At 38.9% G+C, this 27,349-nt stretch overlaps 1 protein-coding gene across 11 annotated transcripts in view; it reads left to right on the forward strand.

Moving 5' to 3' along the window:
- lmo3 (LIM domain only 3) overlaps positions 1-27,349 on the forward strand; it is an 87,829-nt gene that overhangs the window by 52,961 nt on the left and 7,519 nt on the right. For all 11 annotated transcript variants that reach the window (XM_007904124.2, XM_007904123.2, XM_007904121.2 and 8 more), the window contains exon 3: positions 25,966-26,091. In XM_007904124.2, coding sequence (XP_007902315.1) covers positions 25,966-26,091 — 126 coding nt within the window. The remainder of the gene's footprint in view (positions 1-25,965; positions 26,092-27,349) is intronic.

A 27,349-nucleotide genomic window follows, 5' to 3' on the forward strand; every position in this document is an offset into this window, starting at 1 on the left:
ATGGTTTGTTCACACGGCAACTTGCTTGGTTAATCATGCCCTTGACATTGCGAGTAAATTCGCATAGCTGTATAAAAGTCAGCTTCCTTAGCAGGCCTTGCGAAGGATATCTTTATGGTTCATTAGCACGCAGCATCAAATAAAATTCAGGTAATCAATTCAGATTCAACCTTCTTCGTTTTTCCCAGTTTACACTGCATTCAGTGTGTTTGAATGGGAAAAGCCCCATTTATCTTTTTAATCAGGGTGGCAGTAAGGTATGAAATACATAGTCAGAACATGTCTGCTGCAGCTTCATCAAACACAAATCTGCATCTTAAGATGAATGGCAGCAAAGCGCGTCAAAGTAACTCTGTTGCAGACATCGTGAGCCGGTTTCTGGTTGTGAAATCTCTGCCTCCCTCCTCCGATGCAGGCTGACATCAGCAGCGCAAATATGGATTAAATCTCGTTGGATTTTTACCATTTGAAGCTGCGTGATCCCACCATTTTAAGTTCACTGTGAAAGGTTCAAAAAGATCTTCACTGAAATTGGCATTTTTAAATTCTCCAGAAGGCTGCAACCATTTAAGGTTATCATAGAATTATGCAGCACAGAAGGAGGCCATTCGGACCATCTTGTCTGTGCCAGTTCTTTGAGAAGAGCTATTCAATCCCACTCCCCTGCTCTCTCCCCATAGCCCTGCAAACTTGTCTTAGTTATCTAGTAATTTGTACCTTGGGACGTCCTCCTGACATGAAAGGCATGATACAAATGTAATTTTATATTGTATTTTGTATATCTGCTTAGATTTTCTTCCCCCACCAATGTCTGTTTAACTTGACCAACAGAAGCAATCTGGTATTGTATGTTTGAGTGCGACTGTTTCCTTAATGGCTATTGGTTCTGATCACCCAATGTGCAATTCATTGGCATTATGATTGATGGCTTGAGCGTGAGTAGCACAGACGTATAAAGAAGATCACTTGAAATTAAATTCAACTTTCCATTTCAATATCTTTAAAATCAAACGGTTACTTCCAAAGTTACTTATTGTTGATGCTTGCTATTGCCTTTAAGGGGCCAATTTTCCTCCGGTTGGAAACCAGCACGTGATGAGAAAGTTGGAGTTTCAGTGGCATGCAGATTTCCTTATTTTAAAATAACTTGTAAGGTTGCACCTAGCGGTGCAATAGCACTCAGTGGAAAAAGTAGTTGAAACACTTAATTGCTGCTGGAAGCCAATTAAGCCAGGAAATTTACAATTTTACACAACCTTTGAGACTTGGCACACATGGGGGTATTTACACATAGGCACAGGTCTGAATTAGGAAATGGCATTTGCTACAAAAGCTGCGATTGTATTGTCTGAGGAGTTCTTGTGGAGGGGGCTGCCTGCAGGAGTCTAATCACAGGAGAGCGTTTGTAGGCCTCATTGAGGTGCACGCTTGGTGGAGGATGAAGCTCTCCCTCGATCAGTGATACAGTTGCTGGACACTGATATAGGAAATGAGTTCTCTCTGATGGCCCAGATCACTTTCTCTGTGACTGTGGGAGTAACTGGAAATGTTGTCTTCACTGGTGCATTTAGTGGATATTGGTCAAAAGTCAGCCTCATCAACCCAGCAATGAATGACGCGTTGCTCACGGGATCATCAATTGTGGAGTCCTATAGCTCAGTGGATAGAGCACTCGCCTCACAAATGAGAGACCTGGGTTTGATTCCCGACAGGGAGAGACGGTGGGCAAGTTTCCTTACTCCACAAGCCTCTGTTTACCTAGTAGTAAGTAGGAACCCATTTATTAGTCGATTGGCGGATTGCTTTTCTGAGAGTAATAATACCATCAAAAAACATAATAATAAATTATTCACTTCAATCCTCGACTGTTTGTGGGACACTGCTGTGTGCAATTGGCTGCCGCGTTTTGCCCGCAAAATATAATCAATTCACTTCAGAATATTCTGTGACACTCTTTGAGATGTCTCGAAGACGTGATCAGGCGCTATATCAAATTCAAGGATTATTATTATCGGGACGTTCTGCAGTTCCACAGAGGACCAGTTAGACAGGTAAAGATCCAATCGGTTCTATGTCTAGGCAGGATTCCCCAAAGGTACTTGGAATTGTGGATCAATATGCGATTGTGAATGAAGTAGCAAATTCAATAGAAAGATTTTCTATCAATGTGGAACTGGTATGTGAGGCACACCAAAGATTGATGTGCGTATTATTGAGCCTTTTTATTCTGCGTAGTTCTCACAAATGAGAGGCATCAAGGACGATCCTTGAAGATTAAGGATATGAATTATGCATTTGGCTCTTCACCTTGTATCAGGAACCCATGGACTTCATTGGATAGTAGGTAAAACACAGAGAACGTAGATCCACAGAGAATGTCATTGAGTTGGTATTTGGCTGTTGAAGCAGTGTTACATGATGGAAGGGTTCTGTTTAGGGTGGATGGTCCTATCTCAGTAATCCATGGTGTTCAATGTTGTGCAACTGTGTTTTGATCTGAACAACATGGTAGTGTAGGAGAAGTAGCAGTCTTCTTTAATTCTAAAGCTACTTTTCTCTTTCCCATAGTAGTTACTCTATTTACTGTGCACAATTGCGTGCCATGTTTTGCCCACAAAATACAGTCAATTCACTTTACAGTATATTTCTGCAAAGCGCTTTGAGACATCTGAGCTACGTGATGAGGCATTATATCAAATGCAAGGATTATTATTATTGTTACTATTTTATGTAACTTTGTAGTATTTGCCAGTACTAAATCTAACGCAGCAGAAATGACCTAATTTATTTTTCCAGTTGTGCTATCAACGTGTTATGATTTTTCATATCTAACTACGGGAGTGAAAATGATTTAGCTGTCTACCATTCGATTTCAAATAAATCTTTCTGCCAAGTATAATAACTGATTTTTCTCAGTAGATGTCTGCAGAACTTTCGACCTGCATAAACTCCGGGCTTTTTTTCTTAAAAATAATACGAAAAAACTGGCTCATGTGCTGTTATTTGTACAAGATGGAGCAACGAGCCAAAATAAATGTTAAGCATTCTGGAAGTTTAATTTTAAAATCTTTGAAATGCCATGATGTCCTTTTTCGGTAGATAATGTTTAGTCCTCAGTTGCTGAGGGATACCCTTTACAGCACGAGTCTTACAGGCTTACTTGTGTAGTTAGACCAACCACATATGAAATGTACCCAGAGAGGCTTCTGATGATGTGAGGTTCAGTGCTCTCCCTCAACGATTTAATTTCACTTTTTTTTTAACACCAGTTCTAATGACCTTTATCACATTTTGACAAATGTTCAAAATTTTCAATCTGCTAATTAAATAAGAATAATAAGCCTTGCATTTGATACAGCGCCTCATCACGTCTTCGCAACATCTCAAAGCGCTTCACAGAATATACTGTAAAGTGAATTTGACTATATATTTTGAGGGGCGAAATAATTCTTAAATATAATTATTAAATAATAATTTAATAATTCTAATACATTCTAGTGATATGAGGCTCACAATTTAATTTAATCCCTCAACAATTTAATTTTACTTTTGTTAAATAATATATTAATAATTCAAGATGTACAGACGATGATTATATATTTAGGAGCAAAAAAAGTTTCCTTTCAAAACACAAGATGAGCAAAAAGATTAAACCAGTGTCGATGTGATGCAAGTATTTCGACAGCGGGTCAATTCACTGGGAAGAAAGCATTTTGTGTCTGGACTATCCCATCATCTGTCTTTTCCAGTTGTAATATTCGGCGCTTAATACTGTGTGATTTAAGATGTGTTTTGATTCTGGAAGTGGATGTGAAATTGCACCAGTTATGTGTGTGCACAGTCGAATGGCAGAATTGTCAGAAAAATAGTCGTAAATGGCCCAAGTGACAATGTGTGAAATTATGTGCAAAACAAAATTACCGTAGCCATTTGTTCATTAGTTGCGGAAATCATTGTGATCTTTGCTACCTGTGTCCTACCCTATTAGCATACTCTCGGGCAGTGTTACTATACACAGAGGCCAGATAGGAGATATTGATGGTGTTTTTGTTCTATTCAAACAATTCAAATAGTTCTATGTTACCTGCCTGGAATCCCGATTAAAGGAAACTGATTTTGCAGCAGAGGAATATATATTGTGTGTGTGCATAATTTTTTTTAAAAAAGTCCCGCAGAACACAATAACTCCTAAATCCTCTGTCTAAGAACAATTTTGCAGATAACCCTTTTCTCTTTTAACCATTAAAGTGCTGATGTCTGCCTCTTGGTCTTCAAAATTCACCAGTTTCTTTTGCGCAGCAGTGTAGAGGTTTTCTGCAGCTTTCTAAAGACGTATTGCATTGCAAAATGTACAGAACATTTGTGTATAAGTAAATAAACATTAAAAAGTGCTGGATGCCTGCAGGAATCCACTTGAGAGTTCTATGTTCCCAAAAGATTGATCTGCCTTTTATCATTTTAGCAGTAAACAAAAATGACAATTACATCTCCTCCCTTCACCATTTTTCTGTAATGTTCAATTAAGCCTTGTGCTTGAAGTGAAATGTGACAACGCATTGTTGACACTAAACAAGCCTAAAGCCTTTGGCAATCAATAAATAAAGTTACATGAAAAGTAGCCTTTTTTTTTCAGGCGAATGCAATGAAATCCAGATAGATGAATCCTAAGAAGGAATGACCACGATGACAGCACTGTTTTCCACAACTGATATTCGTTGCTGTTTTGTCTCATGTGGTGAAATCCCTCTTCCATGCTGAGAAAATCTGCTGCATTCGACAAAGCATTGCTCAAACTGCTGCTTTAATGTTAGAATCACAGACAGGCTCGATTAGTTTACATGCAATGCTGAAAATATTGCACACAACAGAAAGGAATTCTAAATGTGCTGGTTGGTGCATGGTTCTACGAAAGACAAAAATATTTTTTTAGACAGCTGTATTTTTTTAAAAAAAGGTAAAGCTTAAAATTGTAGTGCATCTTCCCTACTCTAATCAAAGACAACAACTTGCATTTATATAGATCTTTCACGCAGGTTCACGTCCTAGAGCGCTACAAAGGACTCGTGAAGGATCCATCTCATTACCCATTTTAATTATTACCCATTTTAATTTACAGTTAGTTAGACTGGTCGAGTCCATGTTGAGAAGTTTGTCTTCTCGTGTCCAGTTTTGTTATCTTATTCTGTTTTTTAAATTTGCTCCTTTGCTCTCCCAGAATGTTTTCTTCTCCCTAACCTCCCGAATCGGCTGCCGTGTTTCACCCACAAAATATACAGTCAAGTCACTTGACGGTATATTCTGCGAAGCACTTTGAGATGTCTCAGTGACATGATAATGAGCTAAATCAAATGCAAGGATCATTATTGACCTATAGATCTCAGATAGGTTTCAAAAAAAGAAACTTGCATTTTTTTAAACCTTATAAGTCAAAGCCCTTCAATGATAATTGCGGTCAAATGTAGTGCTATGTGTAATCGCTGCAGCTGTTTTGCACAAGGGAAGAACACACAATCAGGCATGAGGTGAATGACCAATTTATCTGGAAATTTGTTGACCGGAACATAAGGACAGGAAAATAACATTCTACATGTGTAATCATGTGTACTTCACCGTGTTATACATATGTGGAACTCTTCCGTTACCTTTCAATTGCATTACATTTTTCACCTGCTATAACTTCCTTGCATGCACCTACTTTTATCAAATGTTGCTCTTGCTCAATAAGCCAAGGTTACTTTTTTCAAGAAAGCAAAGACTTCAAACAACTTTGCTGCTACATCTTATTTCTCAGACTTGGAGACCTGGAATACAATCCCCATCCCACTTCTACAGATTACATATCCTCTTGTCTTTTTTCTGCATAACTGCACAAGGCAAAAAGAAGGACATTTGATTGAAGGGAAAACAGACATTATTCATTCTTATTAAGGTTGCAAAAGTTCTCAGCGGAATTTCATTTAAAAATCTAGAAGTACAAATGTCAATAACTTCCATTGTAGGCAAAATGCATAAAAATACAACTGGATAATAAGCAACAGAGTTTAATGCTGTATAATGTTAAAGTTGGCAATACCATATTGCCTTGTTCTTATGTCAAATGCCCATGATGTTTCATGACCAAAAAAAAAGTGCTTTACCACTAGTTCTGTCTCACTATTAGCAATCTTCGCTAAATATTATTCACAGATAAAAGACAGGCTTAAAATCAATATTTCAATGACACAGAATCACCGATTTATTTTTTTATTTCTTCACACTTGTTAACCAGATCTTTACTTTAATACATGCACATTTTGTGGTACGGCAACAAAAAAGAATGCGAAGGATTAAACCGTAGCTCAAAATTATCCATGTTGATCTGAAGTACGTCAGGTTTATTCATGAATGGGCAAATGTAGCTCAGCTGGGGGCAATTTGGATAACCCTTGGCGACAGAGGATGTGGGAACAAAGTCACCATCTGTACATGTACATTGTATTTGCTTTGTCTGGAGTCACAGCACCGAACAAGTGACCTTTTCAATTAACAAAATCTTGTAATTGGAAGCTTTTGTTTGATGACTGGGTGGTGGTGGGGCGTTGGGGAGGAGAGATCGAGAGCCCATCCAACCTTAGTGCAGTGATTGTGTGGGGATGGGGGGTGGGGGGTTGTCCATTTCTTAAACTAAATTAATTTTAATGCTCTTGCAAAGTTAGGGAGGACCATTCACACTTCACAGACTCTGATTTTCTTTATATACAGTGTATGGATTCTGAATTGTATAACAGCACACACAGCAAGTGATATTGTTCACTGTTTTACCTCTGCCAAATGTTATCCCACAGGAGAGCTGTTGGGTGCCACACCAAAGCCTTATAGTCACTTCCTTCCCATCCTGAAACTGCCGGAGGCAGTTATAACATTCTGACCCATCAAACTGTCAGCACACTGCAGGAAGTTCAGGAAAAGCGGAAAAAACAGCCAAGCATTAGGTGGAATCTAGGGATGGGGTCCCGAAACAATAATCTAAATATGTAGGAGAAGAGAAACTCGGACTGTATTCCTTCTACAACATCAATTGATTAAGAATAATAAAAGTAATCCTTGAATTTGGTCTCGGGTCTTATCAGGAGGATGTCACAAAGAGCTTCACAGAATTATACTGTAAAGTGTAATGACTCTATTTGTAGGTGAATGTGGCAGCTCATTGTATACTATACAGCAATGTTGCACATGAAAGTGAATGATCAATTTTGTTGGTACGTTGGTCAGGGAACCAGGAAAAATTACATTCTCCAACGTTTACATTTATATGGCACCTTTCATTTCAGGAGGATGTCTGAAAGCGCTTTATGGAATAGACTGAATGATAATCCCTTAAAATAAATAATAATTGAATTACTCAATCCACAACTGTTTGTGGCACTTTGCTGTGTGCAATTGGTTGCTGCGTTTCACCAACAAAATACACACTCAATCCACTTTACAGTATATCGTGTGAAGCGCTTTGAGACATCTCAACAACATGATAAGACACTATATCAAATGCAAGGATCATTATTATCAAGATGAGCATTTCTTCAAATGTGAGAAACAACAAGATCTAAACAAAACAAACACTCCGCTCCAAAGAAAACTAAATTGTAAGCTGTTTCTTTTCACCTCTGCAATCATGCATTTCCAGCCTCTGGATACGCAGGTTTCCAGTGAACTTACTGAAAACTAAGATATCATCATAGAGACACTGGCTTCTACAGGCATTTGATTAGTGATCATACACACAGCAAGCGGGACTAGAGCAATAACCAAATCAAGGGGATGTAGAATACCGCCTGAACTGATTAATACAATCACCATATCTGGATTAATAGTGAAAAACAAGTGATTATTCCATGGGATTCAAACTGAAGATCTGTATAAAAAATCTCTGGGTTGTAAGAAAATATAATCCAAATTAAAAGGGGAGAACTGATGGATTCTGCTCAAATCAAAGCCTGCCTATGGTGAAGTCAAATGTGAAAAGTGGCTCTTAAAGGAAGATTTTGATGGCATGCTAGGAAGAGAGGAATAAAAATGACTTTAATCACTGTTTACTGTGGTCTCACTTGTAATATTAAACCACTTTAAGTGTCACAGGGAAAATGCTAGTGTTCTCCTCCTCAAAGCAAAATGCCAGCAATCATGCTGCCAAGCCTTTTTGCCAACCATATCTAAAGTGCACGTATAATGATTCTTTTCTTCCTGAAGTCACTTTGAATGGTGCTCAGAAGTCAGCTTTTGCAAGGCTCCAGCCCCATTTACGCAGCAGACGAAAAGAAGGTCCGCAATGGCTGAATATAAATCTAGCTTTGATTCCGTAGTAATAACGTTCGGGCAGGAGACCATCTTTCCATCTAGCCTGCTTATCTGATGCTCCTTAGAGGGCGAAGAAAGCAGCGTCTCCTTGGGATGAGCTGGCACCAAGGTCGACGTGCTTGGCAGAGGGATTTGGAAGTGAGTTGACTCTCTGTGGTGGTCCCAGTAGTCAGTTCCTGAGCCATGCGGATCTACAGTACCTCAAAGCACTGCTGATGATAGAGCAGCCAGCTTGGTTCGTCAGCAGGATTTGAAGTTGCAGACTAGTCACTGGGAACAGGAATTTCTCCCACTCAGCTCCTGTTAACACCTGCAAGCCTGAACCCGAGTGGGGAAAGTGGTCCTAGCTGGACAAGCAGCAGGATGCCCGCTGGACAGCACGATAATATTGTTCTTTGCATTTGATATAGCGCCTTATCACGTCCTCTAGACATCTAAAAGCGCTTCACTGTAGAATATACTGTAAAGTGAACTGACTGCATGTCTCGTGGCCGAAATGTGGCAACCAATTGCAATCTATGTGTTTTTAGCTGGTTGAATTGCAGCAATCTCTCAACGCACACTTTGTGGTCACCAAGCCTTGGCTCGTGTCAACCTGTGCCTCATAATTTCTAGAAGTAGGTTAGCAGAGTGCATCCTCCTGGGAGAGAATGGTTGTGGCAATCAGCTGTTGCCAAATAATTTGCGTGTCGGCCTACAAATACAATCACTATCCTTGACAGTACATTACGTACCAGTTAAGTTCCTAAATTCCACTTTTTTTTTAAACAGTGTCTATGAGTTTGAAATGTTTTACTTTATTTTCTTAAAGAATCCCAGTGGAACATTCCAAGGTGATTGGAAATTGGAGAATATTACTGTAACTTCCTGATTTTTGGCGAAGTTTCAGAAGTGTTAGTACCTACCTAACATGTTCCAAACTGTTATCTGCAGAATGACACACTCTACACGCACTTTGATCCTTCAGGCCTGAACACTTATTTAGTGGTTCATTTTCCACTTATTTTACTGTGGATTTACAATTTGCACAGCAGTGTGGGACTACTGCCAGCAGAGAAGAGCTCAGTGATCTCTAAATAAACTGTCCACTTCCTAAGAAATAAATCCTGTTGGTTTAGTCTTCAATTCCGTGAAATACCATTTATACAAAAGGTGTGTTTTGCCGAGGTTAATGCAATCCATTCAATCTGCATTTAATCACTAGATCAAGGTATTGTCTATCTCCAAAAAGTGACTGACGAGGTATGCAACTCACTCAACTGTGAGATAGTAACTGAAATGTGATTTTAAGAGCAGTTAGGTTGGAATTCACATTGGATTTAATATACTGCAAAATAATAATAATAATCCTTGCATTCGATAAAGCGCTTTATCAGGTCATTAAGCCATCTCAAAATGCTCCAAGATATAGTGTAAAGCAGAGTGACCGTTTGAAATACTGTATGCTAAGATTCAAGGTGTCATTAGATAATTATTTGGGGAGGACAAGTTTGTAGGGCTACGCGGAGAAAGCGGGGGAGTGGAATTGATTTGGAAGCTCTTTTAAAAGAACCCGCACAGTCATGATGGGCCAAATGGCCTCCTTCTGCGCTGTACAATTCTATGATTCCATGGTTATGGAAGGAGTTTAATGTTGAATGTAACTTGACCCAGAGATTTCTGATCTGAGAAAGTCGCTGAAATCAATCTGGAGATGAAGGTGATGTAGATTGCAAGTAAAGTAGAGGGCTAGAAATAGAATCAAGCTAAGTTGATTTTGTAAAGCCTATGGTAACAAGGTCAAGCAACATTTTTTGAGAAGACGCAGAAATTGTACGGAACATAAAATCGGGGTGGGGGGGGGTGTTAAAAAGCTTATGAATTGGGAAACCTAAAGAAGGATGTTCTTTCTCCTGCCCGAAAGTCCACCTGTTTACGTATTGCTTTTATAATTGAAATCCAATGTTCCAATTCAATTTGAAATGACCTCTGTGCCTAAATAGGCCTTCTGTTTTCGAGTAAAACTAATGCAGCAAATGGCTTCTCGTGAATAATTTGACTGCCAAAAAAAAATACTCTGAAGGCTCGGCCCACACTTTATAATACATTTCTTTTTTAATGCAACTTGATGTAGATAGAGTAGGGGCCTATCAGGTGTGAAAAGCCCTGCTGTTTCTGACTTGGAGTAGCCTCTAGACAGTGATTTGGGGATGTCAATCCAGTCATGGTTGATTTCGACACTTAACGTGGTAAAGCAGGATTTCTCAACCCCTGATCAACTTCTCAATTAGTGAGCTACCTTGTGTAACGGCCTTGTTCCACAATCCCCGAGGACTGCTTCAGGGGTCATTAAGGTGAAAAAACTTGAATGCCGGTTGCACTACCATCACTCAGAGAGCTCCACGCTCTCTTCTGAACACATAACCTCTTATAAACGTGCCTTCTTAGCGACTATACATTGCTGCACTGTACAGTTTGTGTTAGCACTCCCTATTTTTAGTGAACACGAAATGTCATTGGCAAAGGAATGTTACAAGGGCCATTTTTAATTTAGGATTGGGAGTTTACAAAGAGTAATGTTTGCAGATGGTCTAATATGGATAAAAATTGTGCCTGTAAGTTCAACATCTCCATTGACTCCACTGGAGGAGTTAATGAATTTCATCTCTATGCACAGACGTTCAATATACCGTTTGTATCAACAATGGTGTTGTCTCTGAAAGATTGATTTCCCCCCACCCCTGAAATATTATTTATTTTGTACTGTGCATAAAATGTCTCCGTTTTTAAAATGAATTTAAAGCCTGACTTTTGCTTAGCGACGGTCTGTCTGAATCATCAATCATTGTTTGCACTTTTTAAACCTTTCATTATTAAAGTAAAGCATTCAGCTTTTGGTGGACATTTTCTGCTCGTGGTCAGGTTTGAATGCAAGGCACATCGTTTCATCACTAACATCCCACAATCATCCACATCTCGGTGCGTACGATCGGAATCTTTTGGACAAGACCTTTGATTCCTAATCTATAGGAGATCTTGTATTTTGAATGTTTAATCCTCAAACAAACTGGTGATGATTTTTATAGTGGGTGAGAGGAGGAATGAAATACGGAAAGAAATGACCCAGTGATATCTTTTGAACATTGCTGTGTGCAAATTGGCTGCCGTGTTCAGCACAAGTCACATCCTTTGGAACAGTTTGAGACATCTCTAAGCTGTGATAAGGCACTATATCAAATGAGAGTATTATTATTATCTTCCAGGGTTATTCTCAATTGCCAGCAGACATTTGGAAAATGTACTGTTTAAGATTCTACAGTAACATTTAGCAAACTCTTTTTTTCAAAAGGTGTGACAATTGCACCACGGCTGAACTAATTTATTCCCCTTTTGACACCAAGATTAATGAGTGCTTCGTGTTAATTGTTTGGAAAGGAAGTTCTGAATAACTGATAGATCTAAAGACGAAAGATGCAAGATGCTGTGCGTGTTTGTGTGTGTGTTTCTGTAAAAGCACAAGTGCTATTTCTATTTTAAGGAAAATAAAGTGTGATCTGGCTCTGGAGGAAAAAAAGTATTATTCCTTTCCCAGTTCAGAAGAAGTAAATGTTTTACTTTATTGTGGTATGAAGCTGTCAGCATAAAATTCCAGACTACTGAAATGCCAAAGCATTTTGTATTCAATTTGAAGTAAAAATAAGCCAAGTACATGAATTTGGTCTTGAATGATTAAAATTTTCTGCATTTAAGTATCTCAGTAAGTCAAAACAACACTGAATTGAATATGCAACCACCGCAGTCCCAAATTTTGCACTTCCCGTAGGTGTGAATGCCTGTGCTATTAACAGAGTATGTTACCCGTACCTTAACTGTGAACTGAGTTTTGAGTGAATGCTTCACATTTTGTGAACCGTTCTATTGTACTGGATACTACTCATTGGTACAACTAGGTTATTTTTCCCCTATTTATTTACTATTTACTATTTTGTCCACAAAGTATACAGTCAATTCACTCTACAGTATTCCGTGAATTCCGTGAAGCCCTTTGAGACGTCTCAACAACATTATAAGGCACTATATCAAATGCAAGGATTATTATTATCATTATGTAAAGCTGTTTCTCTTTTTCTGTATATTTTACTTTAAGCCTCAACCCTTTTAATATCCAAACCTCTCAGAAATATGAGATGCGATAATGAAAATTCTGCTCAGTTGCAGTGAATAAATTACATTGACATTATAATGGGGGAGGGAGAGAAGGGAAGAGAATAAAACTGTGGTACATGTAAGGAGAATTGTGGTTTGGTACCAAACTGAAGTGGATTTTTACAGATTATTGGTAATGATTTGTTCATTTTCTAACCATAGGGGTATGACCTTATAATGGGGAAACTTTAATTTTACCATCTAAATCATTAAGATGTGCTGACCAGCAAACTGTTTTTCCCCCATGTGTTTATCGCCCACAAAATACACAATCAATACACAACATATTCCGTGAAGCGCTTTGAGACATAACGACGTGAATAGAGCTCTATATCAAATACAAGGATTATTATTATTATTGTGTGTCTGAGAGTCTGCTGCACAATAAGATCAATGTTATTTATGCTGCTTACGTAGAATCAAATCATATTGGAAATTAAAGCATTAAATGTCCAAAGGATCCCAACAAATAAGGCTCGAGTGTATGTTGGCAGGTGGACGAGTTGCACGTATAGAGTATAGATAGGATAAATGGCATTGAGCTAACAGTGTACATGTTGTATTTGAGATTGTTACATATATTAATGCACAATTGAAGGTGATGTTTCCTGTGGTGGTTTTATTGTGTGAAATTGCACTAATAAATTGCTAATTGACAGTGTGCTAAATCTCAGTAGAGACCAAACATAACTATGTTAATATGGGCTCTGACTACCAGACTTTATCACTAGTTTTATTACTCTTGGCACGCGATACATTTTTATAAATAACCTATCTGCACCACCACCCCTGCGCGCACCAGGAAAAAGTTAGAGAGTAATGTGTTTTTCCTCAGATGTAAGTTGTGTGGTAATGTAGAAACAGGAGTTGAACACTGTTAATAATAACACTGCCTCATGAAGAGCTCTGACACGTACAGAAACCTGTCACCACACTTAAGGGCATCCACACTAGATTGAGAGTTCCATATGGAAATTCCCATGTTTGGAAAAGAGCACACATTCTCTCCCCAGAGAGGACACCCAGCTCACCTATTTTCAGACAGAATTAGGCACAGGTTGAGGTTAGAGTCCTGCATTTTACATCTGTAATAGTAATCCCATAATATTCATCCTTGCATTTGGCATAGGCCTTATCAAGTCTTCAAGACGTCTCAAAGCGCTTCACAGAACATACTGTAGAGTGTATTGACTGTATATTTTGTGGGTAAAACATCCCGTTTGGGCAAGGATATAGCAAGTTTATATCATACCAAGTTTGACAACTACGAATCATTGCCAGTATGGTTCCTGGCCAATGAGAAGATATTAGAATATAATCTGATTGTGCCTGAAGACTTTGGATCCCCTTCCTATAAAACCATCAGACAGTACGTGATCCAAGTGAGGGATAATAATGTTGTCTTTCTCCAAAAGCTCTCAATGAAGTGTTGATGCTGGAGGACAATAAAGCAAAGGCTTACATTACCGCAGTGATTGCTTGTGATCCTAATTTGGGACACAACCGCAAATTTATTCATTGAACCAGAGTGCTATGCACTGGATCTTTCTCCCCATACTTACTGCTGCAGGTTTTCAATCTGTATATGAAATGAAAATGGAGAACTAGGATGGACAAAGAAAAATGAGCGTCTGCTGGACAAATAGTGAATGAAAAGGAACCATTTAGTCAAACCGCCATCTTTTGCGGATAAATAAAAATCTTGTAGCGGGGCGAGAAAATCACAGGTATATAAAAGTGTTGAAAACGTATGAATATAAAGTACTTGTAGAATATAGAATGAGAAATTACAGCACAGAATGAGACTATCAGGTCTGTTTCATTCATAGATAGCTGTAAAATTAGTTGCATGCATTTCTTATGCAAACCAAAAGTAAGTGAACATAGTAAATGTTACAGTGATACATAAGTGTCCTATTTGCAGTAAAATAGCTGTTGTGCTGAGCTTTGGGGAGATTCATGGCAAACGGAATTATTTCCAAGTTTATACTCTGGATGAGGTGATATATTGCTCACAGTGGAATTGAATGCTGTCACAAAATCACAAGATTGTTTCAGATGAAGAACTCTAACTCTGATTTTTATTCTTCTGTTGTAAGTCCAGTGTTCTGGGCTCAAGCACTCTTCCTGGCAACCTGTTCATCGTTAATTACCCTCTGGATAAACAAAGCCGGCCTGGTATCTGTCCTAAAATTGCCCTTTGCAACTCTAAACCCATGTCCTGTCATTCTACTGTCTCGGTGCATCCTAAAGTAGTACTGAACTATGATATGAATACACTTAAAGCGTTATATACCCCTATAAGATCCACTCTCAGAGGTCTCCTTTCAAGATTGAAGAGCCCTAATTTGTTTCAGCATTACTCAAAGCTCATACATCTAACACTGGATCATCCTCATTGCTGCCCTCTCTACTGCCTTTAGCGCTCAGAAAGCTCCCTTACGTCATGGCATGCAGACTTGTTTGTAGTTAGCATCCATTTGACTATGAGAGAATACTATTGCAGACCAGCTTTTTAAGATTCTCACAGTCCAGAAAATGTGTTGTTTCTGGCCACATGGGGTATTTTTTTCTTTCTGTTGCGATGACTCATTTTCCCATCTATGGTTGCACAGATAGACTGCACAGATAGGCTGCCCACCTCGCTCAAGTAAGCCTAGATATAGTGGTTTAACATGATCGTGCTGAAACTAGTCATCGTGTCTTACATAATGGTAAATATCATGATAAACCAGTAGCTAAACAGAGCACAAGTGCTAGTAATTGCCATGTGATGGATCTCCCAGTGAACGTCAGGAGACTATTAGACTACAGAGGCTTTACAACTGAGCCTGATGTTATTCTCACCCGAAATCCACTTGTCTAGATTACCAGAATTCCCTGGATTGTAATCAGAAAAAGGGAGAGAGTGTTTGAATTTTTGTATGCACTCTCTCTCTCTTCCCAAGGCTACCCTGATACTGCTAGAGATACTATTCTTTTCCTTTCTTCTCCCCATGCTTGATTCAGGATTAAAGTTGGAAGAATAGGAAATATATTTAATTAAAATGTATTTTAAATTAGTTGTGAGTCAATTGCGTGGATTGCTTTCCTGGAGTAATAATCGCTCATCAAAAATAAATTTAAAAAATCTGTTCACTCAATCCACGGCTGTTTGTGGGGACGCTGCTGTGCGCAATTGGCTGCCGCGTTTCACCCACAAAATATACAGTCGATTCACTTTACAATATATTCTGTGAAGCGCTTTGAGACGTCTCAATGACGTGATAAGGTGCTATACCAACTGCAAGAAATATTATTATTATTATTGAATTGCTAAAAATTGCTGAATTCTGAATCTTCTGTATTTCTGATAAGAATCAATGGCCCCCAAATAATTCACATGCATCACTTCCATATTATAATTACAAATCGAGACTTAACATGTCAAACTTAAGCAGGAGTAGTTCGAAATATTATGGTTTGATGGGTTTGAAGTGAATTTTGCTGTTAACCAGGATGAGTAGTGTAGTAACTAAGGTTTAAATGACAAATTGTGCACAATATTCCAAACCTGGCCTTAATACTGAGTAGTACAGGATAAGCATAACCGGCTTGATCTTATCAAATGCTCTTGAGATGCACTCTAGCATTTGATTTATTTTGCTAACAACCTGCCATTGGCTTGAGTTATTTGACAAACTTGGTGACTATTCTGTGCCAGTAATATTCCTGTCTCAGCCAAACACCTCCACTGCAATTCGCTAAATCAGCACAATCCAGACTAAATATTCCCTGATCACTAAAGGTTATTCAGCAAAATGTCAGACTATTTATCTTCAGTATTAAACTTCAACTGTCGTCAACCATCAACCAACACCCCCCAATCAGTAAGACCACATTTAAGGATGTGTATCCTGCAGATTATTTGAGTAGATCATTCCATTTTATCCTTGTGTGTTTGGCTCAACTGATAGCATTTTCACCTCTGACTCAGAGGTTTGATGGTTTGAATTCCACACCAAGACTTGACCTCATAATAACAATACAATAACAGCTTATAATAATAATAATTCTTGCATTTGATATAGCGCTTTTCACGTCTTCTCGACGTCTCAAATAGGCTGTAAAGTGAATTTGACCGTATATATGTGAGCTTGCATTTATATAGCATCCCTCACACAAGGTAGAGTCCCAGAGAGCTTGGTACCACCTCAGTTCAGTCATAAACTGTATGTGGGAACAACACATATCTCATTCGCTGCCCTCTCATTGAGGGATCAACTCAGAGGAAAACCTAATGAATAGAATTTATCCCAATGCATAAAATATAGAAGCAAAGGAAGTAGTGCTTCAGATTAGTGAGACTAGATTTAGAATGGTGTTTGGTTTGGGGCAGTCCACTCTAGGGAGGTTATCAATGAATCATTAGAATTATACCAGCAATGAGGAGAATTGACTGTGATCAGAATGCTGCAATGGAAAGATTGTGTAGACCTGGGTTGCATTCACTAAAACTGAGCAATTTAAGGGATGTGAATTAAGGTGGATAGGAAATAGGACTCTTCGCTCTTATACGGAAATCCAGAAACAGGAGATATACATTTAGAAATGAGAGTTACAATAATAATAATCCTTGCATTTGATATGGCGCTCCTTTCATGTCTTCGAGACGTCTCAAAGGGCTTCACAGAATATAATGTAAAGTGAATTGACTGTATATTTGTGGGCGAAATGGCACACAGCAGTATCCCACAAACAGTCGTGGATTGAGTGACCAATCCATTATTGTTTTCTTGAGGGATTATTATCAGGCGTGTGGAGTAAGGAAACTTGCCCAAGGTTTCGCCCTGACGGGAATCAAACCCAGGGCTAATCATTGAGCTACGGGACTCCACATTCGAAGTTTGCGAGCTGTACCAGTTGATTGCATCTAGGAAACATTTCTACACACAGTTTCGTTAAGACCACCAATGCAGAATCAATCGTTTTAAGGGAGTTGCATATACTTGGGAAGAAAGGAATACAGAAAGGAGTTCAAGATGACCAAACTCCCAAGAGCAGGCAAAACAGCAGAGCAGTTGACTTAATGGGCCACTTCCTCTTCCTATATCTGTATGTCTGTCAAGTGCAGTACTGAGGGAGCTCTTCATTATTGGAGCTGTATCTTTTGGATAATGCATTACCCCAAAGCCCCCTATGTATTGCCAGGCAGATGCTAAATATCCCATGATAGTGTTTTAAAGAGTAGCAAGGCAAGTCATTCGCAGCCAGTAAAAGACCAGTTAGCGTTTAGACTTAAAAATTTAAGATGGTACAGAATTTGTAGGCACGGTCGAAGAGGAAGGTCTTCAGGCGCGACCTGAAGATGGGAAAGGAGTGGGCAAGGCAGAGGGATAGAGGAAGAATGTTCCAGAGTTTCGGGCGTAGCGGCTGAAAGCGCAGCCACCGATGGTGCAATGGAGGGTCACGAGGGACATGCAGGAAGCCGGAGATAGATATTGTGTCCACTTACATCTGTGGGTACATTATCTACCAATTAAAATGAAATGGTTGATGACAAAAACGAAAGAATGATCCAGAAGTTAAAAGACGAAAGACAATTGTGAGACTTGACACAATAAGATTCCTTTGCAGCACATTGACATATTGACGGCTCTAAAATAAATCTAGGAGAGCCTCCAAACAAGTACTGCGGAACGTACAACAGGGTTCAATACTGCAATAAACTTTATTGATAAAATAATTGGCTGGCTAACCCTTTACTACTGTGCCTTCATGTTCATCTTGTATTGCTGCATACGACTTAAAAAAAAGGCACGATCTATTGAATATGACCTTGACTCTTTCAAGGATCACTGAAAAGCCTAAAATTGGGAAGGGGGACTAATGACTACAGAGATGGTTAAATATAAAGGGTGCAATTTCTTGGATAGGAATGAGGATTAGTTATTTTACCTGTGTAAGAAGTCTGCAGTGAAGCAGCTTACTGACTAGTCGATTTAGTTTGAGACTGAGTGGTGCCAAACTTGCAAACCCAACTGGTTTAAAACCAGAAAGCACCGTGCGTAACTGAAACCATGCACTCTTTGCAAAGTCTATCACCCTTTTAAGTGAAGGCATTGGGCTAATGCGCAAAAGCTCTGATTATAGAACTGTTTAAATCATTTTGCAATTACAATATGTTGTGACTGAAACTGCTGCGTACTAATTGCTGAACTGTGGTACAATGTATTGCCTAAATATGCATTAATAGAGCCTTGTGAGTGATTATCGAATTCGCTTGCCGCACAAACAAAAAGGCACTCTCGCTGCAGTTTAGGCAGCGACACTGTGCAAATGCTACGCAAAGTGCTCTTAAAGTAAACCTAAACAAATGTGCGCTGAACTTAAAGCCTCTAGTTTTGGCAGCATTGAAAAGTTTCAGCTGTAAATGAGGGACGCAGCAACCAGAATGCTCTCTGGACTACATTAGAAGAGTGTCTGTAACAAGAGCCTCGACTTGCAGTTAATTAAATCAGATTTCTGCATCTCCGCACCCAGTTTGAGAGCTGACAGTTCAGTAAAATGTTCCCTTGTAAGGTTCACCCTCTTAGGAAAAGGGGCAATAATTCATCATTAGGATATCAGAGTCCAGGTGTAGATGAAAACTGATGGAGCCTCCAGTGAGGCTAGGAATGTGCAAGGAGGAAGAAAATTTTATCTGAAGTACAATTCCCTGGTTGCGGCAGAGAATAATTAAGATAATATTGCTTCAAGAGTTGTTTAATGATTAAAAATCACATATGCAGAATCCATAAATTGGAGGGCAACAAATTGGAAGGAAGGAGCTTCACAGAGAGTGCCTGGCAGAGTGGTTCAGTGTGAGCGGCGCAGTGAAAATCTCACTGCAGCTGAAGAAGTCACAAGAGACTAGGCTTATTCCAAGGACTTTGTTTAGATGCAACAAATCATTTGTCTGTTATTAACCCAGAGCTTGTAATTATGCAGATTGCCATAGATTTTGCTCAGCCTGGAAGTTAGATTGAGGGTTGTTCACACTATAGCAGGCAGCTCAGGGCTGGTCATGCATTACTGAACTTGCCACATTTATCATGTTGACTGATGGCAAGAGAAGCAGGTCTCAGGTCCCAGTGGTTAATGTAGTGGGTAATTAACTGTCATTTGCCTAGTAATAGGCTGATGATCAATGGTTTGTGTGGAAACAAATTCTAATCAGGTAGCTGATAAATGCTTGGGGAACCAGAGCAATTTAAATGGACTGGATCGGAGGAAAGGGGACTGCAGTTAGTGAAATATAATAATGAAATTAATCTTTTATTTTGAAGTTAAATTAAAAAATTCGAGTGCTCCAAATATTTTTTTTACGAAAACAAAGTTGCAGAACATTTATCTAAGGCTATGAATCTATCGTGGAGATGAAGAATGGGCCGTTAAATATGACTCTTTTCTTTATATTATTAAAAAAAGCTATTGATTGGGGGGAAAAAATAAGGGTGTATCTCAATTGTGTTCCTATTTTGTTTCTTAATTCATCTGTTATACTCAAAAGAGCAGAATTTATTTCCCAGCCTAAAAATATTTCCATCGGTCAATTTTTGCTGATTAAACAATTGAATATATGGTATAAAGGTTACTTTTTTATATATAGACTTGGCTTTCTAATAAAGGGTCTCGCCTTTGAGAAAGTGTTGTCAAACTATGTCTGTGCGTGCAATGTCTAATGGTATTGAAGTACACCATTGCTTGACTTGTTATGTTGAAACGAATACAAGTCTTTAGGAATAGGAAGGTATCATTACGTCCATTGGGTTTGTTTCATATTGATCCTTACCTCACACCTATCTGCCTTGTAGCATATCCCGCCTGTTTCCAGAAGTGTTGCCTCTTAAACCCATTTATACTGTACTGTCTTCTTCAATGGCCTTTTCTGGGTAACTTCTTGGGTAAAAATTACAGAGTCCAAAAAAAAAATCTGTCTAACTTCCTTCCTAGATCCATTTTTCTCACCTTTACTTTGCGCCCTTTGTATTTGAATGCTGAAGTGAATCATTGTTCCAAATCAACATGCACAATCCCTTCATGATCGTAACAGTTCAATTGGTTCACCCTCGAAGACCACACCTTCTCAAAAGAAAACAAATCCTAAAGAATGCTCAAATTGTAACGTTTTATAGCGGTTATTCAGATGGAGATGTAGGAGAAAATGATCAAATTCCACTTAAGGGGGTTGGGGGCCTGTGTCTGGATAGCAATCATTAATGAAACATTTCAAACGATCACCCAGTGAGGTATAAACGTGCTCCTCATGCAAAAGATACAATATCAAATGCGAGTATTATTTTTAGTTTTAGAATATGGTTGAAATTGGCAGATTTTTTGTTTCGAGTTAACTTCAGGAAAACAATATGCAATGTCCACTAAAAGCTGAGGTAGGAAGCCCCAGTTAAACAGTGGGTAACCTTTTGGACTGGTGGTTTAAGGACTTGTTCTGTTTGACTGGGCCCAATATTTCTACAAAAGTTTAGTCTTTTTTCACAGTCTCCACGAAATAGGGAGTTTCTCCCTGTGTCCTGGCCGACAATCTTCTTGATAGATAGGAAATTGTTCATTCACTTCAATGGCTATTTGTGGGACATTGTTCTGCACAAACCACCTGCCAATTGGAGTTGAGGTACAGGTCAGCCATGAGGTAATAGATTGGCAGAACAGGTTCGAGGAGCTGAATGGCCTATTCCTGTTCCGATGTTTCTATGTCGCATTCACCTACAAATACGATCAGTACCATTTACAGTAAACCCTGTGAAACAATTTGAAACATTTTGGTGGCATGATAAGACGTTATATCAAATGCAATCATTATCATTTTAATTGTGCTGCAATATTAGAACTGGACCAAACATTGTAGATTAATTCTGTAGATTGAATCTGTAGCAAAGGCTATTTATTATGCATTTTATTACCATGTCTATTAAATAGATCATTTGTATGGGAACACATTCTCTAATTAGGACTTGTATTGTAAGATCTTTTTTTAATGGTGTATTTACAAAAAGCTCCAATCGATTGTAGACTATCGGTGTATATTAAATACAATGAAAGAGATGTCAATTCCAGAGCAATTTTCAACNAAAAAACATGCAGAATTATCAAAAATAATTATAATGAAGATAATCCTTGCATTTGATATAGTGCCTTATCACATCTTCGAGACTTCTCAAAGCGCTTCACAGCATATACTGTAAAGTGAATTGACTGAATATTTTGTGGGCGAAACGCAGCAGCCAATTGCACACAGCAGCGTCCCCACAAACAGTCGTGGATTGAGTATCAATTAATATTATTATTATTTTTAAGGGATTTTAACTTCTACTAACCAAATGTTCACCGGACCGTTCAAGCTCACATGGTCTTTTTCAGAGAGTTTTGCTACTTTTTGACCGTTAATAGTTGGAGAAAGATATGTCATTCAAGTGAAACAAGTACAAGTGACCTAGTTACTCCCCAACCCATGATCCGCTGCCTCCAGTCGACTGCCTCCTGCTTGTCCCTTGTACCCTCTTTCCCACCATCATTGGCTACCCTTTCAGCCACTTCGCCCCAAAACTCTGGAACACTCTTCCTCCATCCCTCTTCCTTGCCCCAACCTTCCCCGTCTTCAGATCGCGCCTGAAAACCTTCCTGTTCGACCGTGCCTACGGTCACCTCCCCTCTCCCCCCCGGCTCGGTGTCGCACTCCGCCACTGTCAAGCGCTCTGAGACGCTGCCCTGTGTGAGGGGGCGCTGTGTAAATGCAAGTTGTTGTTGTTGTCGAAACAAAACAGAAATATTTTCAACAGAATAATGTAACCCAACTTCATAGCACAGCACAATAGATTTCAGAATAATTATGCGCACAGATCGCATCTCAATTATGCACACAGTACACATCTGAACACTTTTAAATATTCTGGTTTAGTTTAGTTTAGGCACTAATTTGTGTTTCCCTGGAGAACCATTATAGTTGTGCTGTCAAGCTAGTGATGCAGTAGAATTGCTGTCTGACAAGTGAGATGGCTGAGTTCACTTTTCTTATAATAATTCTTTAGAGCAAATAATCATACTCACAATGTAGTCTAATAAATGGCAATTTCTAACCTCATTCTTTAATAATGTGGTTATTAATGCCCCACGACTCTGGAATTCTCTGCCTCAATACCCCCCCCCACCCCCCACCTTGTCGTCGTCCTGCCCCCATTTGTCTTCAGATTGCATCTGAGACCACCCTCTTTGACCGTGCCTTTTGTCACTTCCCCTCTCTCCTCGGCTCAGCGTCAAGCTTCGCCACTGTTAAAGCGTTCTGAGAGGCTACCTGTGTGAAGAGCACTATATAAATGCAAGTTGTTGTTCTTGTTAATAACATAAGGTGTCAGCCGAGGTCAGTTGTTAGCACTCTCACCTCTGAGTCGGAAGGCTGTGGCGTCAAGCCCCATGACAGAACTTTGAACTTGTACAGTTTTTAACGCTCCAAGTACTGTACTTGGGGGTGCACTGCATTGAACCCCCTTCAACTACTTAAAATGAGAAAGGAGTTTCTTTCAATGTCCTGCCCAACAATCCCTCATTAACAATTGATCGTTCACTTCAAGGCTGTTGTGGGACAATGCTGTTTGCAAAATACACAGAAACTCTACAGAAAGATCCTGTGAAGGGCTTTGATACATCTTCCCAATGCACCATATCAAATGCAAAGGTTGTTTCTCGGGCAGGGGGCAATCTCCTACTCTGTACATAGTTTATATCAGAGCATAATTTCTATTTTAATAACACAATATGTTCCTGGTGTTATCCATAAGGCATCCACATTTCAATTTGCTTATTAAAAAAAAATCATGTTGGAAATCACTGCATAGAATAAGCTCCAAAATCTGCAGAAAGCCATCAAATGGTAAAGTCCTTATTTTCCTATTCCAGTGTGTTGCCAGTTAAGGACACGCTATCAAAAATGCAAATTGTAGCTAATTTCAGTTCCCTAATTAGGTTCTGCAATATATACACCATATGTTTCTTAAGATTGGAGATACTGCAATGGCCCATTTCATATTACAGTGCTCCCCAATGTAATGTGTCTGTTCCTATTATTGCTATTACTGCCACTAATACAGCTGGAGTATTGCCATGGATATTCATTTCAGGCACCAGCACTCTCATTCTCCAACCCTCTGATCAAGCTTCTTTGCCGAACGCAATGGAAGTCGTGCAAATAAACCTGAGTAAGGATTTTGTGTGTATTAATGGCGTATTTGTCCCCAATCATTACAGCAAAGAGAAGTCATTAGTTCCCTTCCACCCACCCGCCCCCATTCCACATTTCACAATGCTAATGCATAATGTGCATTGTTTATAGGTTCCCGTATAATGGAGACATCAGTACCTAAATTCTAGCTCAGCCCTGCTTTTTGTAAACTTTCCAACAATTCTAATGTAATTAGGTATTCACTGCATCTCCTGCGGAGACATGTTTTCTGCAGAAATGCAACATTTCTTACCAGTAGAGTAATTTGAATCCTAAATATCATATTGATTATAGTAAATTCTCCGTGTTTTATTTTCAATAAAATTAACTGCACACTTTTTTTTAAACCTCAAAAAACAAAATCCAGAAGACATTGGTACTTGAAGATTTTATTTCTATAATAATAATCCTTGTCGCGTCGTCAAGATGTCCCAAAGCGCTTCACAGAATATACTGTAAAGATGAGTGACGAGTGCATTTTGTGGGTGAAAATAATATTTCTTGTCAAAAAGCTGACCTGTGGCAATATATTTAGTGTCATTCTATATTCTTGCATAACTGAACTTTTGCAATCCTCTCAAATTGTCTGAACGAGCCTGGTTCGTAGTGCTAATTTTATTCCAATTTATAAAGAACCAGGACAAAACATGCCTCAAGTTATTGTTGCACCCTGACTGTCTGAATTTTCACAGCATTCAAAACACTAGTTGGGGCTACTGCATTTCACAAGCTGATATACCTATTGACCACTAGATGTTATGGTGAAAAAGCTTATCGCTGTGAAAGTAAATGTCTGTCCTTGTGTCTACACATGGAGATTACAGCAGACTTTCACAAGCAATTTAATTAACCTTTGATCTCCGCATGGTAAAACTGTGCATCAATAATTATGTGTTAAACCATGTGGAGACTGTTGACTTCAGCAAATGCCATACAAGCATAATGTACAATTATCTTACCAACCTAACCAATATGTAAACCTATCTGTTGTGTTCACGGTATGTTGCTCCTGCAGACTAAGCCACGCGCTGATCTGAAGCCAGTTGATGGGCTAAATTCAGATTTAGACAAAATAAATTGTTTGTCCATTGGTATACGATTCCACTCAGAATGCTTGGTATAAACTCTGGTCCAAATACTAAGACAATGCTGCTTTCATAGCAGGGGAAGGTCAGATCGCTGAGCCACACAGCAGCAATTGTGCTTGTGATAAAATAACACTTTCACGCCCACAAAATATACGATCGGTTGCCGTATCAAATGCAAGTATTATTACATTTTGTGAATATTTGATGTCATTGCATAAGTGTCCCAGTGACATCTGAGGCAACAACGAGCACAAAGTCATTATAGATTTATTGTTGCTTTACTGAAATAACTATGGTGAAGGCTAGTTGGTGAACTTGACGATCGACCAACTTTGCTCTGAGCCTTTTGCCTCTGTTCTGCTGCTGTTACTTGGGTGTCAGAGATCAAGAAAATAAATTTCTAATGATTTTTTTGCCTTCTAATGATGGTGAAGGCCTCTGATCTCATTGCCCTACTTACCCAATGACATCAAAAGCCACATATGTGCCATTAGATGAAATCTCTGCGGGATGGAACATTTTTATCTGGAGTCTGATCTCCTCCATATGGAGACAATGGAGGAATGCAACTCCCAGAAGATTCTCCCTAATTCAGTTCTGGAAAACAGGAATATTTTTCATGACATGTTTTTTCCAAGGGCAGCTGCATCCTAAGATAAACTTGGAATGTAAAAGTCCATATCACATTACCTGGCTCATGATGACATTTTTAGTTCTGCTTCCTCATCTGGTGACGAGAGGGAAGAGGGTTTTTTCTTTACTACAACAAAATGCTAACCCTTAAGTCTGGATTTCCGAGTACTCCTAACCCTTTCCCAAAAGAGTATGATTTTTTTATATCTATTAACTGGTATAAAATGTGAGATAACAATTTCAGGAGCCATTATTTAATAGGCCTTTTAACCAATGTAGTGTTATATTTCATTAGCTTTCTTATTCTGGGTGGGATGCAATAAATAAAAAAAACAAAAATAATTTGGTCACTTTTGACTGCCGCGAGGATTATTATTATTGTTTTTGCGCAAACGTTGTGACAACTGAAACGAAGATCATGTGAGCAAAGTTCTGACGTTTGATTTTTTTATCCCTGTTCCACACTTGTAGGTTGTTTGGAGTGACGGGAAACTGTGCTGCGTGCAGCAAGCTCATTCCTGCCTTTGAGATGGTCATGAGAGCCAAGGACAATGTTTATCACCTGGACTGTTTCGCCTGTCAGCTGTGTAATCAGAGGTACAGTAGCTGTTCTTTTGATCCAAAGGCTCACACTTTCCACAAGGCAACCAAATAGTTCAAAGATTCTAGCATCTGTTTCTCACAGCAAATTTGGACCTTTTCATTCTCAATCGCATCTGCTTTTTATTAGATCCTTGACAATAGTAAATGCGATCCATTAATCGACTCAGGTCGTCCGCACTACATGATGTTAGACTCCTCTACCAACGCATTTAGTATTCTTTACCAAGTAACTTAATGGCCCAGGGTTAACCGGAGCTGACCGCCACAAACTGAACTAAACAACCAACATTTTGTCATGATGTTTCGGACACTGGTGGGGTTCTGGATCACCAAAAGCATTCACAGGGTTAAACAAATTAATAGGAAAACGTGTTTAAATAGTGATGGAGATACCACTACTTGCCAAGAAGCCTGCTCTGCACATTAATAGGAAAATTCATTAACGTTTGCACAGCCTTTGGGGGCCTTCCTGCCAACAGAAAGCCCCTGAGGGTAATAATTGTGTTGAAGTCTATAAATATGTAGGATCTAATATAAAATGATACATTGAGAAATGTTTGTTCATTAGCTTGAGGGTGAGGTGTGTGTATATTAAATTTAATTAATATTTTAGAAAATTAATGAAAATGTGTATCCACTTTTGATCACGGAATGATTTTTTTTCTCTCTTTGCTCATTTAAATCAGTTTGACTTTAATTTTCCTAAAGTGGGGTTGGGGCAGGAGAAGCCAAGGCAATGTCTAAGCTGCGTGTATTACATGCAATAGAAATGTTATCCCATGCATTGATGTGTGGATTATCAATGAAGTAAAGACTGAGAACTTTTTCGGGTACATTAAAGGATACAAAGGTTATAAACGTGTAAGGCTAAAACGTTATAGTTTTTTCTTCCAATATGCGTAGATTCTTTCAGGAATGGAAGTGAGATGGTGTTCGATATACAGCACTGATGAGAAAATTACAACAACCACTTTGACATGGAGGAATGAGTCATTGAAATCAGCTTAGTTTCAAGAGGACACAGGGGGTTTTCTTTGTGAAGCTTTATGGAAAGAGTGTGTGTAAAGAGTAGCGGGATGGAATATCGAGAGAAAGGATTCGATGGCTGTGCTCTGTGCTTTGCCACTCACAAACAGGAGTTTGAACGATTTGCGTTAAGTTGCAGAAATTGTCAATTGAATTTAAGCTCCCTGTGGGAAGAAAAAAGTGAGGCATTCTACAGCCACAAGCACATTGATCAAGGAACGTTTTA

The sequence above is a fragment of the Callorhinchus milii genome, unplaced genomic scaffold (genome assembly GCF_018977255.1).
Source record: "Callorhinchus milii isolate IMCB2004 unplaced genomic scaffold, IMCB_Cmil_1.0 Scaffold5, whole genome shotgun sequence".
NCBI classification, from domain to species: domain Eukaryota; kingdom Metazoa; phylum Chordata; class Chondrichthyes; order Chimaeriformes; family Callorhinchidae; genus Callorhinchus; species Callorhinchus milii.